This window comes from Dendropsophus ebraccatus, chromosome 12 (genome assembly GCF_027789765.1).
Source record: "Dendropsophus ebraccatus isolate aDenEbr1 chromosome 12, aDenEbr1.pat, whole genome shotgun sequence".
NCBI lineage: Eukaryota > Metazoa > Chordata > Amphibia > Anura > Hylidae > Dendropsophus > Dendropsophus ebraccatus.
In genome coordinates this window covers 29,193,876-29,220,457 of record NC_091465.1, presented here as the reverse complement: position 1 = coordinate 29,220,457, position 26,582 = coordinate 29,193,876, and the positions used below count along the sequence as shown (strand labels likewise).

General features: G+C 41.1%; 1 protein-coding gene across 5 annotated transcripts in view; it reads right to left on the bottom strand.

Moving 5' to 3' along the window:
- Positions 1–1,223: 1,223 nt before the first annotated feature.
- The window catches only part of TNFRSF14 (TNF receptor superfamily member 14), a 46,768-nt gene continuing 21,409 nt past the window's right edge, over positions 1,224–26,582 (bottom strand). The window contains exons 5-11 of one of the 5 annotated variants that reach the window (XM_069946413.1): positions 19,042–19,132; positions 17,057–17,214; positions 14,970–14,999; positions 13,303–13,332; positions 13,191–13,217; positions 12,930–13,072; positions 1,224–2,224 (exon numbers count right to left, since the gene is read on the bottom strand). In XM_069946413.1, coding sequence (XP_069802514.1) covers positions 12,969–13,072; positions 13,191–13,217; positions 13,303–13,332; positions 14,970–14,999; positions 17,057–17,214; positions 19,042–19,132 — 440 coding nt within the window. In that variant the 3' untranslated portion in view covers positions 1,224–2,224; positions 12,930–12,968. Of the gene's footprint in view, positions 2,225–12,929; positions 13,073–13,190; positions 13,221–13,302; positions 13,333–14,969; positions 15,000–17,056; positions 17,215–19,041; positions 19,133–26,582 lie in introns of all 5 variants that reach the window. The other 4 variants (XM_069946414.1, XM_069946409.1, XM_069946410.1 and 1 more) reach the window with 4 other exon arrangements.

The following is a 26,582-nucleotide window of genomic DNA, read 5'->3' as shown; positions in this document are numbered from 1 at the left end:
AAATAGGACGTCCTGCAATGGCGATTTTTAGAAGATTTTGAATAAAGAAATAAGTTTTTTTTTTATGGTGAGTGCCCTCTACATTTTCTTCCTTTTCTTCGATGTTGATTACTATTGTCTATAGTAGAAGTGAGCACCCCATATAAAAAAAACTACAAGATAGCCCCAAATGTGAATCAAAAAGCTATGTCCTTAAGATAAAAAAGTGTTAACGCATTCTCTAATTAAGGTCTGTTTCACACAGGCGCATTATAGACATAATAGGCAGCTGTAATATGGATACATGTACATGTGAAACCAGCCTACATATGTACATCGACTCACAGGATAAAAATAGTACATCTGTGAAATGGGGTAACGGCGACCCATAAGGCATACAGCATTTAGTACGGTGGGGAGGGGGAACTAAAAATATTGGTTTATGTAGGGCTTTTATAATAAAAGGGGAATGGGATGAAATGTGTAGTCTAATGCCAGGTGGTCAATGGATAAGGGGGGGAGGGGCAGATCAGTATAACAAAAAAGTGGTTAGAGATGATTGGGTGGCAATAGTAGTATCATATAGTAAATTCTACAATTCCCCCATATGTTGCTGTTTAATTTGAGTGAAATGCTGGTAAGGTAAATTGTGGGCATTCTGGTACAAAGATGAGACTAAAGTCACATTTTTGTTTGATTTCTTTTTCTTTGAAGTCTTAACTCTCAATGTAACACTGCCCTCTAGTGGCAGAATGAGACAAACGCATTTCATACTTATCTCAAGTTCACTCGGAATTTTTGTTTTCATTTAACATATTCATTTACTCATTTGAAAAGAGGGAGAAAAAAAAGTAGATGTTAAATGGATGCTAAAAACGGATGGTGTTGTATGCCACACAACAGAATTAGTTTCCCATTGACTTACTTTATAAAAATAACGGATTGCATTTTTTTTTTTATAGTTAACTATGTTTTTGTATATAGCAAAATTAATGTATAGTAACAACAACAAACCTAAACAAAAAAGTGTGAACCCAGCCTTAAACAAACCTGAGAGTATACCTTTACTGCTAAATGGTACAGCTTATTAGCTTCATCTTGGTAAAGAGAATTTTTGGTCCCCGACACTGCCATCTGCAACTACCTATTACAGGGATGGGGAACCTTCAGCCCTCCAGATGTTGCAAAACTACAATTACCATCATGCCTGGACAGCCAAAGCAAGACTTTGGCTGTCCAGGTATGATGGGAATTGTAGTTTTGCAACAGCTGGAGGGCCGAAGGTTCCCCATCACTGACCTATTAGTTTCTGCCTCAGGCTGGGTTCAAACTGCATATTTGCTAGCCATTAAATGGGGGGGAAAACGGATGAAAAAAAATGGATGCATGTAAGTGCATGTTTTTCCACTGACTTCTATTATAAAAAAAAAAATATCAAAACGCATTTTTAGTGTACACAAAAACATTGTCGACCACGTTTTTTTTGTACAAAAAAAACCCACGAACGGATGCGTTTTGATCCATCCATTTTTTTCTGTAATGGAAGTCAATGGAAAAATGAATCCAAAAGGATGCAGACAAATGCATGCATTTTTTCATTATACGGATCTGTTAAAGGGACAGCAAAAAATTCTGTGTGAGCCAAGCTTTAGGCGGGGTTCACACTAGAACTACAAGTTCTGAGCCAACTGTGGATCTAATGCCCCAACTGACAGCTTTGGTCCCCATCGGCTTCTCCACAATCCACCAGCCTTGATTTATAGATCTCCTAATGCTTGTGTATATGAAGAGATTAATTAATCCAGACTGGCAGTATAGTTCTTTAGCATGGCAAAAAAAACTTTTTTTAAATAGTTTTAATAGAAAGTTTTTCAATTAAAACTCTGTTAATGTAAGATTAACCGTAATAACCCTCAAAATAAAAAACTACTTATAATACCCTGTAAAAAAATAAAATAAAATCTAAATTGCCCCACCATTAATCATGGGATAGATCATAAAATAATATACAATATTTACATGCTTACATAATAAGGCATCATGGAGCAGTCACAGTGTGTAGCATGTCCAGCTAATAATCAGAGTGCTGGAGGACACACATGCTCAGTCACTCTCCTTACAGCCAAGTCTCCAGCATAGTGATCCTCTGGTCAGTGTAGAATGGGCAAGAGAAAAAGCTCTTTGCTTATCAGGGAAGGAGCAGGGTCTTTGCAGTAGTATGGCGGTATAGCGGAGAAGACATCTTCTGCAGTGGAAGTAAGAAGAGATTACAATGTCAGCTGCCAGAGGGGGAAGACTGCTCATTCTTGGCCAGATCCCACCCCAGCAGCACAGATCAGAAGCATCACCAAGGAGGACATGTGGAAACTGAAAATACATTTTATGACAAGAACGGCCGTTGTTTTCAAGTAAAACAACAGCTGTTCTTTTCATAGTGAAATGGGTTGCATTGAAGTAAATGTAAACAATGGACGTTGGTCACACAATGTATTGAACAACAGCCGTTGTTTGATAAGGCCGTCAAAATAATGGGCATGTCTATTATTTCCTGCCGTTGTGCATGGATTTCAATGCAATTTTTATTGCAAACAACGGCCGTTGTTTGGGTTTTGTGTGAACATAGCCTTAACATGTATGCAGATGTGAAAAATACTTGTCCTGACTAAACAAATCCCTATATAAGGATATCAACTGGGGAAGAAGGGAAACAAGTCATCACTGTTGTAGATGAAAAGGAGTAATATGTGCTGCATCTAATATTGTGAAAATTCTTTTGTGTACAAAACATTCTAGACAAATTTTAAGATCTCCACATGTAGTCAAGAGGAATCTTCATTGTTTACATCCTGCTGATGAAAATCTGCCTGGCCATGTGACGGAGTAAAACATCATATGACCAGGTCAAGTTTTTAACTTTTGCAAGTCAACAAATATTTCTGAAAGACTGACACTTCCTGTTCTGTTAGAAATCATTTTTGGCTTGTGTTTTTTAAAATGGGGGGCAAAGGGCTGTGTCTGCCATGAGGCAAGTTGAGTATCTTGCCTCAAGTGGCAGACTGCAGAGTCCCTGAGGGATGGCACGTTTCATGAAGTGGCCGTAAATATACTCTCTAGCATCTTTTGCTATAAACTTAGGGTCCTATTAGACTGGCCGATGGCAGCCTGATCAGCAATATAAACAAGCAGTGGTCAGCTCGTTTACTGAGCCTATTACACGACTTGATTAGCGGTTAGCAAGGGCTGCACGGACATCGCCCTGGCCCTTAATTGCCAGCCATCAGCCGTACATCACTTTTACATGTAGTAATAGCATGGTCGTCGGCCGATGATTCTAGGTCTGGACCTAAAGAAACGATCAGCCATATTACATGGATTTGTAGAACAGGGAGATGGTAAAAGAGCTTGCTCTGTCCTCTCCAGGCATTGACCTGGTATTGCAGAAAGAAAGAAACAATCAGCTGATCATTGTCTCTATTAGATGGAGCGATAATTGGCCGAATCAGCCTAATTCGTCACTCTGTGTAATAGGGCCCTTATTCTGTACCGTAGGCTCTAATGACCCAATGAATCGCAAATTACAGCTGGACACAGATGTCATTATCAAAGGTAGGATGGCCATGACAGATAACACCCCTACTATAAAGCAGGAGGCAGACAACACAGGATCCACCAATGAAAGTAGATGATCACCTTCTTCCCTTTTCACCACAGTTTATCTGCACAGGTCACAGAGCATGCCCACAATTCTCCCATGTAACTAATAGGTTGTTTTGTTATGTTCAGATGCCTGTTGTAAAACAAATTTCCATTCTATTTATGGTGAATCTATCACACCTTCATCACCTATTGAGCTGACTGCACCACTGGATATATCAATAAAAGAATTCAGAACATACATTTGTTGTCTGTTTTTTTTCATTAAAAAAAACCCAGCTTTACTCAGGCCATGAAAAGTGTGAAGGAGGTGGGAGCAATGTGTATAAACCAGTTAGAGAATAAATAAATAAAAACTGATCAAGTTGTATGTACCCCAAAATGGTACCAATAAAAAGCCCTCATACAGCTACATAAATGTGTGTACATTAAGAGGGGGGTGACTGGTCCGTTCAGACTACGGAATCGGCCTCTAGACTTGGACTTCTGCCTTTAATCTCTTTAAATGGGAGGGCTCGTGTGCCTTCGCTCTCCGCTTAAAGAATTGACGCGTCAATTTTTTGAGTGGAGAGCCATGGAGAGCGGAGGCCTGCGAGCCCTCCTGTTCAAAGAGATTTAAGGCAGGATTCGGCGGAAATTCCATAGTGTGAAGAGGCCTAATGCAGCAAAATAACGTAGTTGTTTCCCCATTATTTGTATTATTGTGTACCCAGCAAAAAATAAGCCCTGACATGGTTAATATAATAAGAATAAAAATGTTTATAAAAATATTAAGGCTGGGTTTACATATATAAGTTGGCATCAGTTGCGTTTTTTGCCTAAAAACTGACCACAACTGATGTCACAACTGATGCCAAAAATGCATCAGTTGTCATCAGTTTTTCTATCCGTCTTTTCATTAAAAACCATCAGTTGCCAGCAGTTTCCATCAGTTGTCATCAGTTGTCACAAGTTGCGCTCATCAGTTGACATTTTTTTCCCCAGTATGTTTTCCTGTCATTTTCAATGGGATTTGCGGGGGAGCGCACGGGGGCTATATACTAAATTGGGGGAGCTCACAGGGGGGCTATATACTACAAGGGGAGAGCGCACAGGGGGCTATATGGGAGGGGGAGAGCGCACAGGGGGGCTATATGGGAGGGGGAGAGCGCACATGGGGGGCTATATACTATTGGGGGAGAGCGCACAGCAATGCTGTATACTAATTGGGGGAGAGCACACAGGGAAGCTAAATATTACTGGGGGGGCAACAGGGGGGCTATATACTACTGGAGGAGAAACAGGGGGGGCGATATACTACTGGGGGACCAAGGGGGGACTATAGGGGAGGGGGAGAGCACACAGGGGGAGATATATGTTTATTTTGTGTACTATTTGCCTGAACGCCGGATGCCAGAGCCGAACGGCATGCGTCCTGCCCGGCGAGGCATCCGGCGCTCTATTCGATTGTATTGGTGCGGCGCCGCATCACCGGAGCGGCGGTCCGCCAGGACGCTGCAAGATGCGTCCTAACGCACCGACGGTCCGGCGATGCGGCGGCCACTAGTTCACGCCGCACATTTTGAACGATCCCATTGAAAACAATGGGATCAGTTCAAAGATGCGTTTCCCTCCGGCGCTTTTCTCCTGCGCCGGAGGGAAACGCCGCCGCACCGCCGGACATATGTAAACCCGGCCTAAAAGTTAACCCCCTCCCCAAACTATAAAAAGATCAACATAACTGGTATCATGAACTATTTATGCAGCATGCTGAACTATTTTTATTTTCATTGGAAAGCAAAAGTTATGTCTTCATTTTTAACAGCCTGAACCACATGTCATAAGGGCCTTCCCCGGCTTCTCCCCACCCACCAGCCTTGATAGGTCTCCTCCTGTTTGGGCATAAGGACAGATCAGACAAGGGTGGCAGACCAGGCAGAAGCCTCTGGAGGCTGTCCAATGACTTGTAGTTTGGGCAGCCTTGTTACTACTATAGTATATACCATAACCTCTCTGAACCAAATAGAATATATTTCTAGCAGGTAATTCTAAGTAACCTGAAATTCTTAAAAGCTCTACAAACAGGAGCAGCTTGGTATCATACCCCCATTCTTTAGAATTTACTACCCCATAAAATTAGACTCAAACAATCAAAAGCAAGCAGAAAGCAGAAATGTACTACTACAACTGTACTACACTATAAAGAGCTGTGACCTTTACCTAATGTCTAAAGGTGGCCATGCACCCTCAATAACGAATGCCTCCATCCTCCCAATACACAGGAATCTTTAGCGCGGCCGAGCGACCCTGTGTTCGACTGGAGGAAGGGAGGAGTAAGCCCTGTGGCTGCGGCTCAAAGGGGTTAGGCAGTGATTTCCCATCATGATGACCCCTATATATCCACCGACATCATCTGTTTGTGGTTGGTCAGAGGAGCCCCATACACCTTATACTGAAGGCCGAACCTGCTGACAAAAGTATATGGGGACCTCAACTCCCCTGGCCTTGAATGTTGCAGGGTTTTCTCTCCCACCGCTCCAGTCTGTCATCTGTTTTACTTGTGTTTATTGTACTTATTTTTATGTTTACCCCTTTATCATATGTACAGTGGTATGGAATTACATTTATAGCAATTTAAACTACTACTACTACTTCTAAGTAAATTACAATTAATAGGACTAATAGTTTTTTGTACTGCAATATACTGCATTGTGCAGCTCTCCTAGTACACTGGGTTTCCTATGAATGCCAAGATGTGAGGTCTGGTGGTCTTCACTAGGCCCCTGGCTGCAATCCCAATCACTCAGCATCCCAATTAGATGGCACAGTCACTGTTACTATTGACCACACCATCCAAATAGCCAGAATGAAAGTTACCCCCGATCCTGGCTTCTGCTGATGGTTGTCGACTGTAGTAAACAGACAGTATCTGCTGTGTATGGAGCACACCCAGCTTCCGGGCCTGCTCCACACTTTCTGTCCCGACATAAGTGAGCTTTCAGTAAAGAGTTAATAAAAGTACGAGTAATACACTATACCTGTGCTTTCTGTTCATTAACATTATTCCTGTGGGCACTAAGCAGGGACACAACCCATTGGTATTACCAGCTGGTAAGTATTTATAGGCTTCCAGGAGGAATAATTTAGTACAAGGACAAGTTTTTCACTTAATGTCAGTGATAACCAATGGATAAAACCAGTTGTAGGAAACAGTCCTTTAGAATGCAAATGTTTCATCTACTACAACGGAAGAAGAATACATCCAACCCTGCCATCACAACCATGACTGTCAAGTAGCACTCATACGGCACAGCTGAGACAGTGACCATAATAACAACTATTTTTCCTTTTCTCAACGGGTTGTATAGAATTGGTAAACATATGACATAAGAGCTACACGTGAAAGACGTTTGTAATAAGGAGTAAGTAGCATGGGCAAACAACTAATGGATACCAGGGTCTGGAATACCAAGTTTCTATACACCAGAAATTGGTATGCCAAACCACTGTCTGCCAGTGACTGGGGCACCAGACCACTGTCCACCAGGGATAGGGCCACCACTGCACTGAACACAATTACAATAGATAGTTAAAAATAGATGGACGTCCATCAAGTTCAATCAGGAAAGGAAAGTAGATGTGGATGAAGCAAAGGCTTGAGTTCCCATTCTGCTGCCTTCCAATGATGTCACACTCCCCTGCTTAGCTCTCTGACTGGCTGAGCAGAGAAAAAAAAAAAAGATGTCATTGGAAGCCAACAGAATGGTGGAGCCAACATATCTCACAGGCGTGGCAGTGGGGAGCGAGGGAGGCAAGTATGGCCTTATTTATTATTTTTTATTTCCCTGCATCTGTACTAAAGAAACAGAGGCCATCTTGGATGAAATATATTTCCCCAGCTATAAATAAAAGGATAACAAAGTATTTCGTAAAATATTCATTTCTACATGGACTATTGTATTTTTTTCCCAGCCTTTTCCTGTCTTTAAATGTTTTTGCTCCCCCAACGTGTTTTCGTTTTGTACACCACACATAATGTAATTAAATTATGGTCACTGTTCTCAAGGTTCTCATGAACAGTGACTTTTACAGCCAACTCTGCCTTGTTAGAAATAACCAGATACAATTTCTTCTTGGCTCCTACATACACTGACCCATAAAATTATACTGTTTAGAAATTTAGTTTAGAGTTTAGAAATGTATTCTGCTTTGCAGCTGAAGCAGAACCACGACCCCAATGGATATCTGGCTAGTTAACGCCAGTTTCAGCTAAAGCCACCGTTTTATTTTAATCCCTTTATTCAAACACCTAGAATTATAGCCAAAAATAGCCAACACAGAGTGATCACCCATGCTGGCTATTTACCCATGTAGATGTCCCTGTCAACCCCCCCCCCCCCCCCCCCCAAAAAAAACAAGGCCTCCCAGGGCCTCCTGACTCAGTGACTGATACAGTCTGCTTCCAGTACACTAAAGCAAATGAGTGCTGAGCCACTATCTCTATGAGCAATTATTGTTCATAGAAGTTCCTTTGGAAGATTACAAAAATGTTGAAGGAAAAAAATATATATTTTTAAATATAAATAAATCCATCTCATGGTAAAAGTTTTAAATCACCCCTTTTTCCCATTCCCCCCCCCCCCCCAAAAAAAATGTAAAAATAAAATAAACATATTTGGTATCACTGCATGTGGAATTGCCCGAATTATTAAATGCTTACATTCCTGATCTCACACGGTAAACATGTAAGTGAAAAAAAAAAATCACATTCCAGAAAAAAGACGTAATAAAAAATGATCAAAAAGCCATAAGCAAATGTAGATATTAGCATTTGTAAGGCTATGTTCCCACAATGTTTTTGTGAGACAAAAAACAGCTGTTTTTTTTTGGAATGATGGTCGTTAATAATGATTGTGGTCATTATTTACAGCCGCTATTATAAAATAAGGGCTGTTGTTTTACATAAAAAGACATAGTGGGAACATAGCTGTAAACTGCATTTCAAAAAAAATGAGCAGCAGCTGATATAACATGATTTTGCAACAGGCTATTTTCATTCACTTCTATATATGTAGTGCATTTCAATGTTCTTAATTAGAGATGAGCGAATTTACAGTAAGTTTGCACATCTCAATTTTTAATCCCAGCAATCCCCTATAGTCTACAGATAGGAACTACCTGTATACTGCTAGTGTCAGCTATACCCAGTTAACTGTTCCACTAAAAAAGCATTACAGAGCTGAACTTTCTATAGTGGTAGTATAGTAACATACTTAAAGGGAAAGGCAGGCAATTTAATGCGATTTTCAAACAGCAGGGGGGAATATAATATACAATCACTACTTCTGCAATGAACAATCACTACCTCTCTCTGTGGCTTTCCAGCACTGGATTGCCGCTCCTGGAACTGCGCTGGGCTTTTGAATTTTGCTGAATTTTCTGCCTAAAGCACAGGAAGGGCCCTATTATCTTTACCATGTAATGTCTACATATACTGTGCCCCCTGCTGGACTCTTCAGGTACATAGAGCTGGGTCGTGAAATTGAAGCCTTCCTGATCTACTATATGTGCATTCCCCATAATTAGTGTATATTAGGAATTTGTCTAACTTAGCTTAGGAAATAACATAGTAAAAAAATGATTTTGGACGGAGTTATCCTTTAATTGTTAGACCGAAATACCATTGTAATATAAATCTAACCAAAGCAGTATAAGGTTATATAGCATTCTATATATGGACTGCAGTTCAGTTAGGGTGTATTTACAGACAGATTTATCTGACAAATTATTGAAGCCAATGCCAGGAACAAACTATAAACAGTACAGAACATAAAGGAAAGATTGGGATTTGTGCTCTTTTCAAATACATTCCTGGCTTTGGCCTCAATAATCTGTCAGATAAATGTGTCTGTGTAAACACACCATTATAGGTGCGACTGAGTGGTACTGGCTATTTAAAAGGTGTAATCTATTATACACAATAGTTCCACCAGACAGTAGAACGCTTTAATAAGGTGCAATACCACACTTCACCACTAGATGTCTGCAAAGTTAGTATGCGAAAACCTACACTAACAAAATCCACATGAAAAAACATGGGCATATTTTCCATTAAAATTATAAAATTACATAAGCATGATAAAATTAGAAGTGTCAATAGACAACCTAATACATCACAGTCACAAATCATGGATATTATAAAAGCAAATTGCTCTCCATATTACCATATATATCTTAAACAGAGTATAACAGTTCAATCAATGTATGAGTACATGGATGAGTAAACTTAACATAGTCAATTTGCGATAAGATAGCCGCAACAGATGATTTTTAACACTTGAGATTTTGATTATGCGCATTAGAGAGAACCACACAGTCAGACCCCCTTCACGCGTCTGAGTCAGTTTTTACTGTCGGGAAATCCTGATCAGGTAGTGTTTAGGAGGCTTTAGGAAACCATCAGGATTTTCTGACAGTGATAAGTGCTTACATTCAGGAAACCATCAGGATTTCTTGATCAGAAAGGAAAAAAAAAATGTATTGAAGCATCCGGAAAGTGTCCAGAATTCTTGACACTCCCATAGCCTTCTATGGAGGCATCCATGATGGAATTCTGATTAAAAATAGGACAGGTTCTATAATGCCAGGCCTATTTTCCTTAATGGACACCCTTTAGGAAAAATCTTGAAGGGTGTCCGTGCTCAATACAACCCTTTTGGGCCAGGAAATTTGTCCGGATTACCTCATGTGAAATCTGATAAGAACAGATTTTTCTGACGTGATGTGAAGGCGGCCTAATACATTAACTGAGCTGTCATATGCTGGTTAAGATTGGAGGAGTTGTGGTAATATGGAGAGAGATATTCTTATATACAGCCATGATTTCACACTGTGTATTGACTGTGCTGTATTGGGTTGCCTACTGACATTTTTGTTAAGTTTATGTAATTTTTTTAGTTAATAAATGATATTTTATTGGAAAATATGCCCTTTTTTTCTTGCGGATAATATAATCTTTTGTGGTAGCAATCGAATAGTTAATCTGTAAAACCAGTGCAAAAATATTCCAGGAACTTAGTAAAGTAAATTGTCATGTGTCCGATTACTCCAATGTTCTCAGCTGTCTGGACTTCCATGTGGTTTATGATTAATTATGATTAATTCCATTATGCAATGGTTCTCTTAAAATTAGTCGACTTTGCTAATTAAATGTGAATAAACACATGTAAGAAGGGTCTAGGGGCAGTAAAAAGGTGGTCTATCCCGCCCTAGAAAAATTTCCTTATAAATTTAGCTTTCCAGAATGACTCCAAAAAGACTCCATAGTACACCATTCTGTGTTTTCTCTCTCCCCAGCTGGCTGTACTCACCAGAGGGAATTTATGTTAACATGATTTTCAAAAGGCAATTGTGCCACCAGATACAAAAAGACATAGAAAACTAAAGATTATTGACAGAAAAAAAGACCATCTGCTCCATCTAGTCTGCCCATTTAGTATTTCCCTTCTTATTATCTTAGGATATATATATATATACTGTATATGTTTATCCCAGACAGGTTTGCATTCAGTTATTGTAGATTTACCTACCACATCTGCTTGAAGTTTACTACTTTACTACTTTCAGTAAAGTAATAATTTTACAGGTTGTTTTTGATGTTGTCCCCAACTAACCTCTGATTGTGTCCTCTTGTTCTTGTATTCAGTTTTTTATTGAAAGCGACTCTGTACCCACAATCTGACCCCCCAAACTGCTTGTACCTTTGGATAGCTGCTTTTAATCCAAGATCTGTCCTGGGGTCCGTTCGGCAGGTGATGCAGTTATTGTCCTAAAAAACAACTTTTAAACTGGCAGCCCGGTGCCCAACGGCCGTGGCCTAGATTGTGTATGCATTAGGCTGGCACAAGCTCTCTGTCCCTCCTCATCATTAGGAATGCTCCAGGCAGATTGTGTCCTATTCATCACCTGTGTGAATACTGAACATGGGCTGGATCGTTAAGGCACCTGTGCAATGTTCAGACAGGAGAAAATGTTCCAGTGGCATTCCTAATGATGAAGAGGGTGGGGAGGAGGGACGGAGAGGTGGTACAAAGTTAGGGCACAGATACTCTATGCCCCGGCCGTTGGGCACGAGGCTGCAAGTTTAAAAGATGTTTTTTAGGACAATAACTGCATCACCTGCCGAACGGACCCCAGGACAGATCTTGGGTTAAAAGCAGCTATCCGAAGGTACAAGTGGTTTGGGGGGGGGGGGGAGGGTCAGATTGTGGGTACAGAGTAGCTTTAAAACACTTCCCTCCTGAACCTTATTTAGTTCTTTAACATATATAAAGGTTTCAATCATGTCCCCCCCTTTCCCTTGTTTCCTCCAGACTATACAGATTTAGATCCTTAAGTCTTTCCTGATACGTTTTATGCCTGACACCCTCCACCATTTTTCCATTTTTGTAGCCGTCTTTGGACCTGTTCTATTTTATCAATATCTTTATGCAGGTGAGGTCTCCAGAACTGGACACAGTATTCCAGATGTGGCCTCATCAGAGCTCTATACAGCGGGATCACGATCTCTCTCTTCCTATTGGTTATACCTCTAGCTATACACCCCAGCATATAATTTGCTTTCCCTACCACCTGGTTGCACTGGTGACTCATTTTAAGGCTGTCAGAAATCATTACCCCTAAATCCTTCTCTTCTAAAGTCTTTTCCAACACAGTAAAGCCGATATGATACTCGGATAGAGGATTCCATCTCTCTAAATGCATTATTTTACAGTGGGAAACATTGAACTGCAGTTTCCATAACTGACTAGTAGCCTTTAAAAATTGATGTGCCACCTCAATATGGTATATTATTATATGTTCTTTTTTCCCAATCTCATCCTATTTTATAATTATGATTTTAGTAATTGTATTTGTAGTACATTATTATGGGGACTGCCATCTTGTCCTGCTGTTTTTAACAACATTTAGTGAACTGCTTTACAGCAAGCCTCATGAACATAGACATAGTGAGATCTTAGTCTTTGTATGAGACACATTTGTGAGCATGCTCTGTTGGCTCATCCTACAGAAGAAGATGCTCGAAAAGTAGTGAGCACAGCTGGGCACAGAACAGGAAGTCTCAGCTTAGTTTTAAGCCTAGTGGCCAAAATGAAAACTGCAAGATTTCAGGATTATTTTATAAAAAGCATAGTAAAATGGAGAATTTTATAAAAACATCGCCAAAAAAGTCTTTAAATTTGTTAACATAAAAACTTCATTTAAACAATAGATCATTTCTTGATAACACGTTTTCCTAACTTTTCTGTTGAACATACATGTACGATTGTACCGTCATATAATGATACAAACAAATGTCATGTTTCTTCTCTACTAATTTCGACATTTGCTCTCTGTGGTCCTATTTCTTGTTTTGGGTCATGATATTCAACAAATGTATCCACAGATTTTCGGTTTTCGGCTAAAAAACAAACAAACATACAAGTCAAGTGTTATATATATATATATATACATACACACACACACACACTGTAAATTACAAGGAGAATCAGATAAATACAAACAAGATGTATACTCACCATATGTATCCCCAGGTTTTAGGTTTTCTGCTAAAAAAAGCAAACATACATGTGTTTATATATATATCTATTTTACAGACAGAATCAGATAAATACAAACATGTATCCTCACCATATGTATCCACAGGCTTTGGGTTTTGTACTAGATAAAAAACAAACATACATGTGTTACAGACACATATATATATATATATATATATATATATATATATATATATATATATATATATATATATATATATAATTTTTTTATTTTTTTTTTTATTTATTTTTTTATTTATTTATTTATTTATTTTTTTACTTAAAATACCAAAGGAAAAAACAAACACAAAACAAAATAGAAACCAACTTAAATCCATTTGTGACATGTGCTTAAATCTTCACGGCCAACATCTAGTTGCCCGCAACAATTGTTATATATAATTACAGTCCTGCATACATTTATTTCATCATTTTTTTACACTCTGACGTGATTATTGATTGTAGTTATTGCACCGATTTAGTATTTTTTCCAATATTATTGCACAAAAACTTTATTGCATTCATGTAGTTATAGCACCGATTTAGTATTTTTCACCAGTATTGCACATAACTCACTATTGCATCAATCATTCTCAGAGGTACTTTATAATAGTCCCTTGCTGTATTCACATATAACTTTGTTCTCTTGCATGTACCATCAGTCAAGAAATGTATATATAAGTTACTTCTTTTTTTCTATAGAAGTCTATTCAGACACGATTTTTCAGCATGTCTGAATAGACTTCTAAGTAAAAACAAGAGGGAAGTAACATGCACGAGAACAAAGTTATATGTGACTACAGCAAAGTACCTCTGAGAATGACGGACATTGATGCAATAGTGAGTTGATGATGGCCGTAAAGATTCACATGTGGCATATGGATTTAAAGGGAACCAATCATGGAAAAAACGTCCATAAAGCTAAGGAAACGTGCTGGTACATCAGCCAGCACGCTTCCTAAACATCCCCCTGTACCCCCCGTGATCCCTTCTATTAGTCAGTATTCGTACTTTGATTAAGTCCCGCGCTGTATGTAAATCTCCGCCAAGTAGTCACGGTGGGCGGGTTTAGTCATTGTCCTGGACGGCAGGAAGCGCTTTAATCACGCCCACAGGGGCGTGACTGAAAGTCGTGTGTTCCACTTACGTCAGCCGGGGCCTGCGTTCCACGTCGGCGGCGTGCTGACGTCTTCAGGACGCTGCGCATGGCCAGTACGGAGGGAGACGAGACCGACGTACTTCGCATGCGCGGCGTCCTGAAGACGTCAGCACGCTGCCGATGTAGAACGCAGGCCCCGGCTGACGTAAGTGGAACGCACGCCCTGTGGGCGTGATTACAGCGCCTCCTGCCGCCCAGGACAATGAATAAATCCGCCCACCGTGACTACTTGGCGGAGATTTACATACAGCGTGGGACTTAATCAAAGTACGAATACTGACTAATAGAAGGGATCACTGGGGGTACAGGGGGATGTTTAGGAAGCGTGCTGGCTGATGTACCAGCACGTTTCCTTAGCTTTATGGAGGTTTTTTTTCGTGATTGGTTCCCTTTAAGTTGGTTTCTATTTTGTTTTTGTTTTTTCTTTTTAGTATTTTGGTAAATGAAAAATAAATGGTAAATTAAAAATTTCCTAATCAGTCAATTATCATATTATGTCAATATTATATATATATATATATATATATATATATATATATATATATATATATATAAATAATTTTTTTACAGACAGAATTAGATACAACATGTATACTTACCATATGTATCCACAGGTTTTAGGATTTTCACTACATAAAAAACAAAAACATACATGTGTTATATAGAGATAGAGAGATAGAGATAAATAACAAGTATAGTCAGTCATCATATGTAACCACAGGTTTCGCCTTTGATACAGTTTTCGTGTTTGATATGGGGAAGATTGATCAACCAGTAAAAATATCTTTTACAATAACAATAGTAATTCCTTTATTTACATACAGCCTTTCAAATATCAATGACTTCTAGTAAATTTAAACCTGAGCTCTGATAGGTTGCTATAGGCAACAAAGGACATTACATTACACCACACAGTATAAGCCAACTGCCTCCAGCCCTGTTCTCACTGTAGAGCGGGCACCAAACAGCTAATCAGCAGGGGTGCAGGGTGAAAGAATCAGATCAACTGTGGGTAGGCAACCAATAATTTTAGTTTTTTGTCCTGGTAAATCTCTTTAAAGAGTCACTGTCGTATTTTTTTTTTTTTCAGAAATCAATAGTCCAGGCGATTTTAAGAAACTTTGTAATTGGGTTTATTAGCCAAATCTGCCATTATCTGCATGTAAAAAGCCTTTTCCCAGGTCCCCCCCTCCTTCCTCTTTTTCATCCACTCTGAAAAATCTGAAAATTGTGACTTGTTGCAGGAGACGTACCCTGTCTGTTCTAGGGAGAGGGGAGGGGGGAGGAGGAAGGAGGGAGTTAGCCGGCAGCAGAAAGCAGATAACAGAGGATTACAGGCACAGAGCTGGGTGACAGCTGTAATCTGAGCTCAGACAGGTCACTGGTGACTGTCACAAGAGATATCCCGTGAGGGATTTGTAGATTAACTCTTTGTTGTCCTGTTTTGGTCTTTTCTTTAGCTCTCTCCATAGGAGAACAATGAAGACAGGGGGGAGAGCTTCAAACTGCTTTTTCATGATAAAAATGCATTTTTCGGATAATAAACCCAATTACAAAGTTTGGTAAAATCGCCTGGACTATTGATTTCTGCAAAAAAAAAATTCACGACAGTGACACTTTAAGAATATATCCTGCAGACATGACAAATGCCAGTACACCAAACTGCTTAAATTTACAAATTAAAGTAAAAGTGCGAACTTAGCCTTAAAGTTAATGTACCATAAGATATCGTCCATACTACAGTTTTTAGTCCTACCAGATGGTTGCTTCCATACTGATTCTACCGGTTTTCAGTTCCAGAGTTATCACCTATTTACTAGCCCTGAGCACTGGAGGCGCAGCACCCCCCACCCAGTGATATTTCCTTCTCACCTTAGTTTGTTTCCAGCCTGGCTCGAAACAAACCTGCACAGCCGAAAGTTTGCTGGGCCTGCCACCAGTGCACATAGGATATTTAGAAAATGGGCAATATTTCAGGAACCAGGGCATTGGAATTAGGATTGATGAACAACTAGAATCAGCATGGTGGTGGTGGTCATCTGGTAGGACTGGAAACTGCTTTACCGAAACTGGCACTGAGGATGAAGGTAAGAAAATCACCTTTATTCTCAGAGTCCCCAGCGTTATGGAAACATAGCAGCAGCTTAGAAACAACTATCCTGCTGTTAGTTTCCCTTCAAAGATTTTTTTTGCCATGCAAACACACACCAAGGCTATGTTGACACAATGTATAAAAAACGGCCATTGTTCGATACTCAAACAACAGCCACTGTTTTGAGTGCCAACAACAGCCGTGGCTTAGCACGTTACTACGGCCGTCAGTGCAATGACAGCTGCAGGAACATTATTTGAGTCTTGAAATAAAATTGTCATAGATTTAAATACAAATGCAAATCAAAGTGTAAAATAACGGCCACTGTTCGCAAAACAACGGCCACAAGTAAACAACATGGACTTTGACGGCCGTGGTGAACAGCAGCCGTTGTTTAAAACATAGTGTGAACCAACGGCCGTTGTTTGCATGGAATTCAATGCAAATCATAGTATTTTTTTAAAAGAACAGCCACTGTTTTAATTGACAACGGACGTTCTTTTCATAAAAAGTACGATGTGTGAACATGGCCTAAAGCCGCAGAATCTATAATCAGAAGGCAAAGATCTTTGCTTCAAAATAGTAAAGACTTACTCTGCTTTAAATAATATTTGATTGCAAAACCAACTGCAATTACTAAGGACCACAACACAAATGAGATTGCAATTCCTGGACGACCCCTCCTCTCTATACATGTGGAATCAGCAGTCGAGTTTCCGTCTTTATGATGAACAAGGCCTGAATCAGAACACCTGCAGAAAGTACAACATGTTTGAGACATTCTGTGAACTATACTTCAATTTTGTTTCATTGGCAATTCATCAGCATAAATATTGGGTCTAAGTCTGATATCACTACATGTAAACTGAGAAGCTAGAAGAATGGCTCAGTGCACACTGCGGCTAAGCCATACGCACAATGAGGCCCAGATTTATCAATAATTTCACCCACAGTGATCAAGCACAGCTTACCTGTTGCTTTACCAGAGCTTGTACACGATATGAAAGTTGAGTTGTGATCAGTTGCTATGGGCTAAACCAGACAATTTGGTTTGGGGCACATATATATATATATATATACACACACACACACACAGTATATAGGCTTGCACTCATCTAATAGCATGAGTAGCTGTCATTTGTCACAAAATATTTTTTTATCTCCCCATTTTTCTAAAGCGTTAGCTTTTTTACCCCTTAAACATGTGTTAACATTTTAGCCACTAGGGGTCTCACTTCCACTGACTGTGCTGTTTGCTGCTTGTTGTTAGGCCCGGTCTGTCTTTAGTAACAGAGACACCAAGATGGATCAAAGGAAGTGGGTGTGGGGCAATGATTACTACATCCTGCTCCTGCCACAGCTCCTGCTGCACACTATGGTATCTCTGCAGCTGCAGTTAGTACAGCTCTAGTTTCACTGTGGTTTAACAGCTTCCTGCGTAGTTAACTACATTTATTTACACTCATGTATATGTTATTTGTCAGTCCAGACAAATTCTATCTAGAATACACAGATCCAATTAAAGCAGATGAAACGCCATTCTAAGGCATACACTTCTGTGTGGGCTATAGTCATGGGTAGTGTGGGAAGTGGTGAGGGTAGGAAGTACAAAATAGAGTAGTGATGGCAGAGAGGGTACCCACTGATAAAAAGACCTGCAAAGAGAGGGTCACACAAATGTGCATGACAGCCAGGAAAACAAGAATAATCGGTGTAAATCTATCTCTAGAGACACAGTAAAATAAATCATGTAACACCGGGGCATTTTTTGGTTGTTTGTTATTTCCTTTTTGGTTGAAAAGTTGGAGTAACTCATTTTTTTTTTAATTTTCTTTAAGACCACTTTAACAAATACCTTTCTACCAGGATCCTGTTGGATGATATAGCATAGTCTAATATTCCATTCTTAAATTTTTTTTCAGCACATCAACATACACTGCAAAGAACACTTCTTTAAAATGGTTGGCCACTTTAAAGTAAAATAGTTCAGTGTACAGTATTAGTAACTATCCTCACTGCACGTACCGATAGCAGCTTCCTGTGTATCTCACAGAGCTAAAATCAGACTCTCCTCTTCCAGGGTGTGCTGCCTTTCTCTGTGGAGAGTCTGTCCATAAGATGGCCGACATGGAGGAGCATGTGACCATGCCCCGCCCCCAGCGTCCACCATAGGCCTATACAGGCTCAGTGGTGGGCATGGTCACATGCTCCTCCTTGTCATCCATCTTATGGACAGACTAACCACAGAGCAGGACAGCACAGGATGGAGGAGGGGAGGCTGATTTAAGCTCTATGAGGTACACAGGGAATTGTTATCAGTAAGTGCTGTGAATACACTTACTAATACTGGACACTGAGCAATTTTACTATAAAGTGGCCAACCCCTTTAACAGAGCGCTGGAAGCCTATGGACAGGTTTAGCATGTACATCACACGCTTACCAATGATACATGCTAAACGTAAAGCACAAACACAGTGAAACCCCAGCCCAGAAGTGTGAATATCCTCTCTATTATTTACTTATTATTATTTACTTGTGATTTCTTATAATTTTTTTTTAAACATAAGAAACAACATACTTTTTCCATGGAAAACACTGAACAGAATTGCTTCTATTGCTGTAATGACGTGGTTGACATTCTGCACATACAGTGTCCGACCATCCAGTTCCTGTTGGAGAAAATAAAAATTTGCATTGTTAACCCCTTCAGAACTGACATTTTTTGTTTGGAACTCCAGGATTTTTGTTCATTGTACGCTTTCCCCCCACTTTTACGCAATAAACCCACTTCTTAAGAGACTCACAGGATGGATGGCACTAGCAGCACACACCCTCTGTTTTATTACCATGCAAGTTGCTACTGAAAATAGTATCTAAAGCAAAGTAGGGGAACCTGCAGCCCTCCATGTCAATTCTTTGAGCGGAGATGCGCAGAGAACGGAGGCGTGCTAGGCACCTAAAGAAAAACAGATAGCAGGCGGGATTGAGAGTAGAGTCCGCGGCGGGGGGTTCTGCTCGGAATCTGATTTCCGTAGTGTGAACGGGCCCTAATGGTATTAAAAATCTACCTGGAGAGCCACATTCAGCACTAAGAGATGATCCTAAGCCACACTCAACAGAAGATTATAGAAGGCATACCTTTTATTATTATTATTATTATTATTATTCCTTATACAGAGCTGTTTGTGGTTTAAATTTAAGGGGAAAATAAGTTGTTTTTATTGCTATAATTTTTGGGTACATATGACATTATGATTGCTTTCAATTTTTATACCAGATTGCTGCAAATCTGGGCAAGCAGTTATTTCAAAGGTATAAGATTATGTATGTGGTCTGATTAGATACTGGGTCTTGCCACAAGAGGGCGTATAAGTGTTTCCCTTGCCACTATATAAAAATTTCGCTCATCTTCTGAGTAGAGATGAGCGAACCTGGAGCATGCTCGAGTTCATCGAACCCAAACTTTTGGCATTTGATTAGCGATGGCTGCTGAAGTTGGATAAAGCCCTAAGGCTATGTGGAAAACATGGATATAGTCATTGGCTGTATCCATGTTTTCCAGACAACCTTAGAGCTTTATCCAAGTTTAGCAGCCCCAGCTAATCAAATGCCGAACGTTCGAACCCGGTTCGCTCAACTCTACTTCTGAGCTGTGTACCTCCTGGTGGGAGGAGACTCCTAGACATGTTTCCATAAAGCACTCAAACACATTTTGCCCAGTAAACGGACTTGGGAGCAGTGGTTACCTAAAGGCTCTCACACACAGTAACCTGACTTTGGATGACACACAGAATATCAGAAAAATGCATCCTGCAGCAACAAGCAGGGGCAGATCCTAGTTTCCTTGTCCACACCTTCCCATGACATATCCTGTCATTGACAGCCAGCCACTACTGCCTTTGTTTCCAGTGGTTTCATAAACAAGAAACCTGGACTGTTACCTACAAATGTGTATGGTCTATAGGCCCAGCTACAACATCTGTGAGTGAATGTGCTGCAGGATGCCAAAGGGAACCTGTATCCTCCATGCCCAACCATATCTCATCTTGTATCCAGGCTAGAGACAGCACATTAGTGTACAAGAGCCTTGTACAGTTAATGGTGCGTTTACACAGAGAGATTTATCTGACAGATTTTTTAAGCCAAAGCCAGGAATGGATTTGAAAAGAGGAGAAATCTCAGTCTTTCCTTTATGACCTGTTCCTTGTATATAGTCTGTTCCTGGCTTTGGCTTCAAAAATCTGTCAGATAAATCTCTCTGTGTAAAGGTACCCTATTCTAACAACTCTATCTTGGTGCGTTTTTTTTGGGGTCTACTTATGCCACAATAAGTACTTATGTTACGCAGTGTTACCAGGCACATTGACTATCACTACGCTGGCGACCCAGAGACAAAAGAAGAACCTGGAGGAGCTGGGGGCAGTGAAGATGGACGAAGCTTGCGAGTGATAGGTTACAAGTTATTGAAACAAAAAAAGCACATGGGGGATTAGCAAGTCTATACCTCTCAACCACTATACTATCAGAAATGTACATCTGAATATATTTAATTCCACATTTTACATCACTTTAGACCTAATTTTCTTAAAGCGTAACTGTCATGTTTTTGTTTTTTATTTTAAGAAACTCTGTAATAGGTTTTATTAGCCAAAAAAGCCTCCTTCTGTACTCAAGAAGCAATCTCCCAGCCTCCCCCCCTGACTTCTTATCTGTGCATTATCAGGCAAACACGGGCTCTGCTCTCTCCATTCTATCCTTATGGAGGGGGGAGGGGCTGAGGGAGATGAGGGAGCAGGAAGAGGTGACATGAAGGTCAGCTGTTTGTAGACTCTCTGGGCACCTAAAACGCAGGATTCTGGGGTCAGAAAGGTCAGTGCTTATCTATGAACTTACTGAGAGAAGATTGCAGGGTGTTGTGCTGTGCAAGACTGCTCCGTGCTTACTCACTCCTCTCAGCCCCTCCCCTCTCCATAGCCACATAATGGACACAGAAAACCTGCTTCTTCTGATGTGATGGGGGGCCTAGGAAAACGGCTTTTTTGACTACAGAAGGAAATTCTTTTGGTAAATACAAACTATTACAGAGTTTCTTAAAATCGCTTGTACTATATATATTTATTGTTTTCAGAAAAATTACCCTGAAATGACAGTTACGCTTTTTAATGACACAATCCTTTTAAGGAACTAAAAAGTGGGAAACCAGTTGGAAAATGTAGAAAAGGTACCTGGCAATCAGTTTACCAGTTTATATTATAAAAAAGAAAAAAAAAGGAAGGAATAAAATGATGATGAAATAGTAAACACACACACACGAAAGTGAAGATGAAAGTATATTTAAATGAAAATTAAACCTAGGGATTTTCCACTAAAAGGGGTTTTCCCATCTCAGCTGATATAATTAAAGAGACCCTGTCACCCACATTATCCTGTGCCTACTGAGGGCAAAATAATAATGAGACAGACACACAGACACACCAAGCTGCCCTTACTTTGTAAAGCCCACAGTAAGGACCTTATTACACGGGATGATTATCATGCGAAAAATCGTTTGAATTTAAACGATAATCGTTCTGTGTAATTGCAGGCAACAATCAAAAAATCATCCGTATGTTGTTGATCGTTGATTTAGATCTGAACCTAAAGTTATCATTAATCCTTCGCTGTATTTCCACATTTGTTCTCTCAAGTTCTGCATTTTTTCACTAATCGTTCAGTGTAATCGCACATTGTTCATTGTTTTGCTGGGATCAGAAGGAATAAACTATCATACTAACGATCGCAATAACGATCATAGTAACGATCGTAACTAACGTTTATCGTTCTGTGTAATATGGTGAACGATTTTAGGTTAATGATAAATAATCTTGTTTGCGATCGTTTATCGTTAGTCGTTAATCGTTAAAAATCGCTCCGTGTAATAGGACCCTAAGGGCCCTATTCCACCGGACGATTATCGTTTGCATAATCGTTAACGATTATCGATCTCAAACGACCGCTATTGCGAAAGACCTGAAAACGTTCACTCATTTCCATAGAACGATAATCGTTACTTATGATCGTAATTGCGATCGTTTTCTCTTCGCTATTTATTCGCTATTGCGTTCGTATCTATTGCAAACGACCGAACGATGTCTTTATCAATGCGAACGATTTGCGAACGTTTTGCGAATGAGCAACGATAAAAATAGGTCCAGGTCTTATAAAGTGATCAACGATTTCTCGTTCAGTCGTTAATCGTTAACTGCATTTCAACCGAACGATTATCGTTTAGATTCGAACGATTTAACGATAATCTGAACGATAATCGTTCGGTGGAATAGGGCCCTAATGCCCCTATTCCACAGGTCGTTTAGAGGAGCAAACGAACGCTCTCAGCGCTCGTTTGCTCCTCGTTCCCCGCTCGCTGCCGCCGCTATTCAACGCGGCTGCAGCGAGCGGGTGAGGGCGGGAGGGGCGGCGGGGAGCTGCGGGGGAGCTGCCCGGGTGATCGCTGATCGTCCGGGCAGCCCATAGGATATAGCAGCGTCTGCTGCTGATGCTCCTATTCAATGGAGCGCCGGCAGCAGATCGCTGCTATATCAGTCGCTTGTTTTTCAACATGTTGAAAAACAAGCGACTGCAACGATCAGCCGACATGAACGATGTTGGCTGATCGTTGCACTCTATTCCACCGGACGATTATCGTCCGTAGCGGCCGATATCGGCCGAATACGAACGATAATCGTTCCGTGGAATAGGGCCTTAAGTGTCTGCAACTCTGTGATGAGTCATCTGTATTCATCAAGCACCACTGTAAACATCCCCCTGTCTGACAGGCTTCTTCCTGTGCACAGCATAAGGAGACATCACTAGTGGGTAGGGACAGCAATGTCTACCGGTGACTCTTAAAGGGGAAGTCCGGGCAAAATAATTTTAAGATATGTTATTGCCCAACAAAAGTTATGAAAATGACTAATAGACACTTATTATGGGAAATGCACCTAAAGTACAATTTCCCTGCACTTACTACAGCATGGCGTGTCCAGGTCTCTGTAAAGTTGGTAATGTCACGTCAGATAAACTGCCGACACCTGCTGCAGTGGTGGGACAGACTGGAGCAGCAGTCTGTCCCACCGCTGTAATTTTCATAACTTTTGTTGGGCAATACCATATCTTAAAATTATTTTGCCCAGACTTCTCCTTTAAGGTCCTGTTACATCAAACCATTATTGGCCGTACCTGGCGGATTACCAGCTGTTCCAGTCAATAATGGTTTGGTGTAACAAGACCATGATTGGCCGCCATGAACAATGTCAGCTGATCATGGTCTATCGACAAGTTGAAAGATACCGATCATGTCAGTGAGGGTTTGCTGCACATCGCTCTGTGTAACAGGATCTGCAGCAGCAGACCCCCACTGACCTCAATGGGCAGTCCGAATCTAAGGATTGTCCGGGTGGCCCCTTCTGCTCCCTGCTTGCTGTCTGTGCATGTAACAGCACAGGCAGTGAGCGGGCAACAAGGGGGAAGAGAGTGTTGACCTGATAGGTTGGTGCTCGCTTCCCCCTCAATATTGTCAATAATCTCAAACGACCGATATGGCAAACGACCTGAAATCATTCACCCAATTACACGGAACAATGATCGTTTCTTATGATCGCTCTTGCAGTCGACTTGTCGTCGCTATTGCATTAGACGCTACTGCGAACAACGTCTTATTCCATGCGAACGATTTGCAAATGATCAACAATAAAAATAGGTACAAATTCTACAGAACGACTAACAATTTCTCATTGGTCGTTTAATCATTGTCTGCTATTACTCTAAACAAATTATCGTTCAAATCCGAACTATATAAAGTTTTTCAAACATTAATTGTCCCGTTTAATAAGGCCCCTAGGCTTCAATAATCTGTCAGAAAAATCTCTCTGTGTAAAGGCACCCTAAGTTCGCCTATCTGTTTGTTTTGGGTGTGGGAGGAAGCCGGAGTACCCGGAGGAAACCCACATAAACACATAGCAAACATACAAACTCTCTGCAGATAATGCCCTTAGTGGGATATTATATAGTGGATGCCAGGTTCCCTTTATGTATAATCTGATTTTATTGGCAACCATGCAAAAGAACAGATACACATTAAATCACACGCAATAAACTGCGACCTGCAAGTCGCATGGTGTCAGGTTTTCTAATATTGTAAAAGAATACAAATAGAAGCAGCTATCAATTATGGCATAATGCTGCTAGAGGTGCACATGGCACCAAACAGAACCAACAGTCAGCAAAAAGTAACATTGATGAATAGGCATGTAGGAAAAAAGAAAAAGGGAAGGGAAAAGAAAGACAAAGGGAAAACAAAGATGCAAAGAAGAGCAGAGGAAGGGAGGGGGATGGCAGGGGGAGGAGGATGACCACTACGGTCAGTGAGATTCGCCAATCCCAGAACCACAGAGTCTCCGGGTGTCAGGATTTAGCGGGTAAGAACAAGAAACTCCTCTGAATCCATGAACAAGCGCCAAGGAAACCATATTTTCTCAAATTTGTCAGATCGGTCATGGGCCTCAGCCACTAACTCTTCCATTCTGCCAAGGTCTCTAAGCTCACTCATCCATTCTGCCAGGGTAGGTACAAGGGGAGTCTTCCAGTGCCGGGGGATAACCATGCGAGCAGCAGTCAGAAAGTGTCGCAGGAGTCCCTTTTTGGACTTAGAGAGCGAACCCGGTAGTTTAGATAATAAAGTCAGTTGAGGAGAGTTGACAACAGTCTGTCCAGAGTACGCATTGTAGATTCCCAAGACTTTGTCCCAGAAGTCACGGATCCCCGGGCAAGCCCACCAAATGTGCAACATATCACCAGCCTCCGTTAGGCACCGCCAGCAGCGATCCGAAGCCTCAGGGAACATTCTATGCAAGGTGACCGGGCAGTAATACCACCTCGAGATAATTTTGTAGTTCTTTTCCTTAGCTTTAGCAGCCATGGAAACGCCGTGGGTTAGTTCGCAAATCTTCTGGACAGACTGTGAATCAAAAGAGGTGTTGAGGTCGGCTTCCCATTTATCAAAGAAAGAAGCTCTGTCAGGGTTAGCGGTACCGATCAAGATCTGGTAAATAACTGAGATGCAATGCGGAATGGCAGATGTGGAGACCACTAGGTTATCGAAGTCAGTGAGTGCCGGGTTGTAAGTGTCCCGTGGGAAGAGGGTCTGAATGAAAGAGACCAACTGATTATGTTCCAGCCAGGACAGCCGACCTCTCGCAGACTGGGCTTGGAGAGAAGCCAAAGAAGAAACTGTCCTGCCCGTCATGCAGTCACGTATTCTAGGACTGACAGATCGGTCCCATAACAGGAACGTGTGTGTCTGCCATCCGGGCTGGAATTTCGGATTCTGGAGAATAGGGGAGAGCGGTCCAGGGGTAACAGATAACCCCCACTTAGCGACCCATCTATCCCAGACACAAAGTGTATGAGACATCAGAAAAGGGAGACCGGAGAAAACCTGACGGTCTTCAGGAAGTATCCAGGGAAGGACAGAGGGGTCAACCGGGCACAGGGAAAACATCAGGTCCACCCATCTCTTCAGACCTCTGCCGTGTACCCAGTCCAGGACCCCACGCAGAACCGCTGCCTCATGATAAGAGCGTAAATCAGGGAGACCCATGCCACCCAGGGATCTAGACTGCGTGAGAGTGGAGTATTTGATCCGTGGCCTGCTCTTGCCCCAGATAAATTTGGAGATGGCACGGCGCAGGGTCCTGAAAAAGGCCACCGGCACGACAATGGGTACAGTCTGGAAGATGTACAGCAGTTTTGGAAGGACATCCATTTTTACAATAGCCATCCGCCCAAACCAGGAAGCTGGTTTTAAGAAGTAGGAGGTCATTTCCGACAAGACCTTATTCAGCAGGGGAGTGTAATTCAAGGCAAAGAGAGAGCTAAGAGCGGAGGGGACTCTAACACCAAGATACACAATAGAGTCCGCATGCCACTGAAAAGGAAAGGAGGCCCTGACCACACCAAATATCTCTTGTGGGATTGAGACGTTGAGACCCTCAGTTTTAGACAGGTTGACCTTAAAATTACTAAGGTCACCAAACCGCTGAAATTCCTGGAGAATGGAGGGAAGGGAAGTGATAGGAGAGG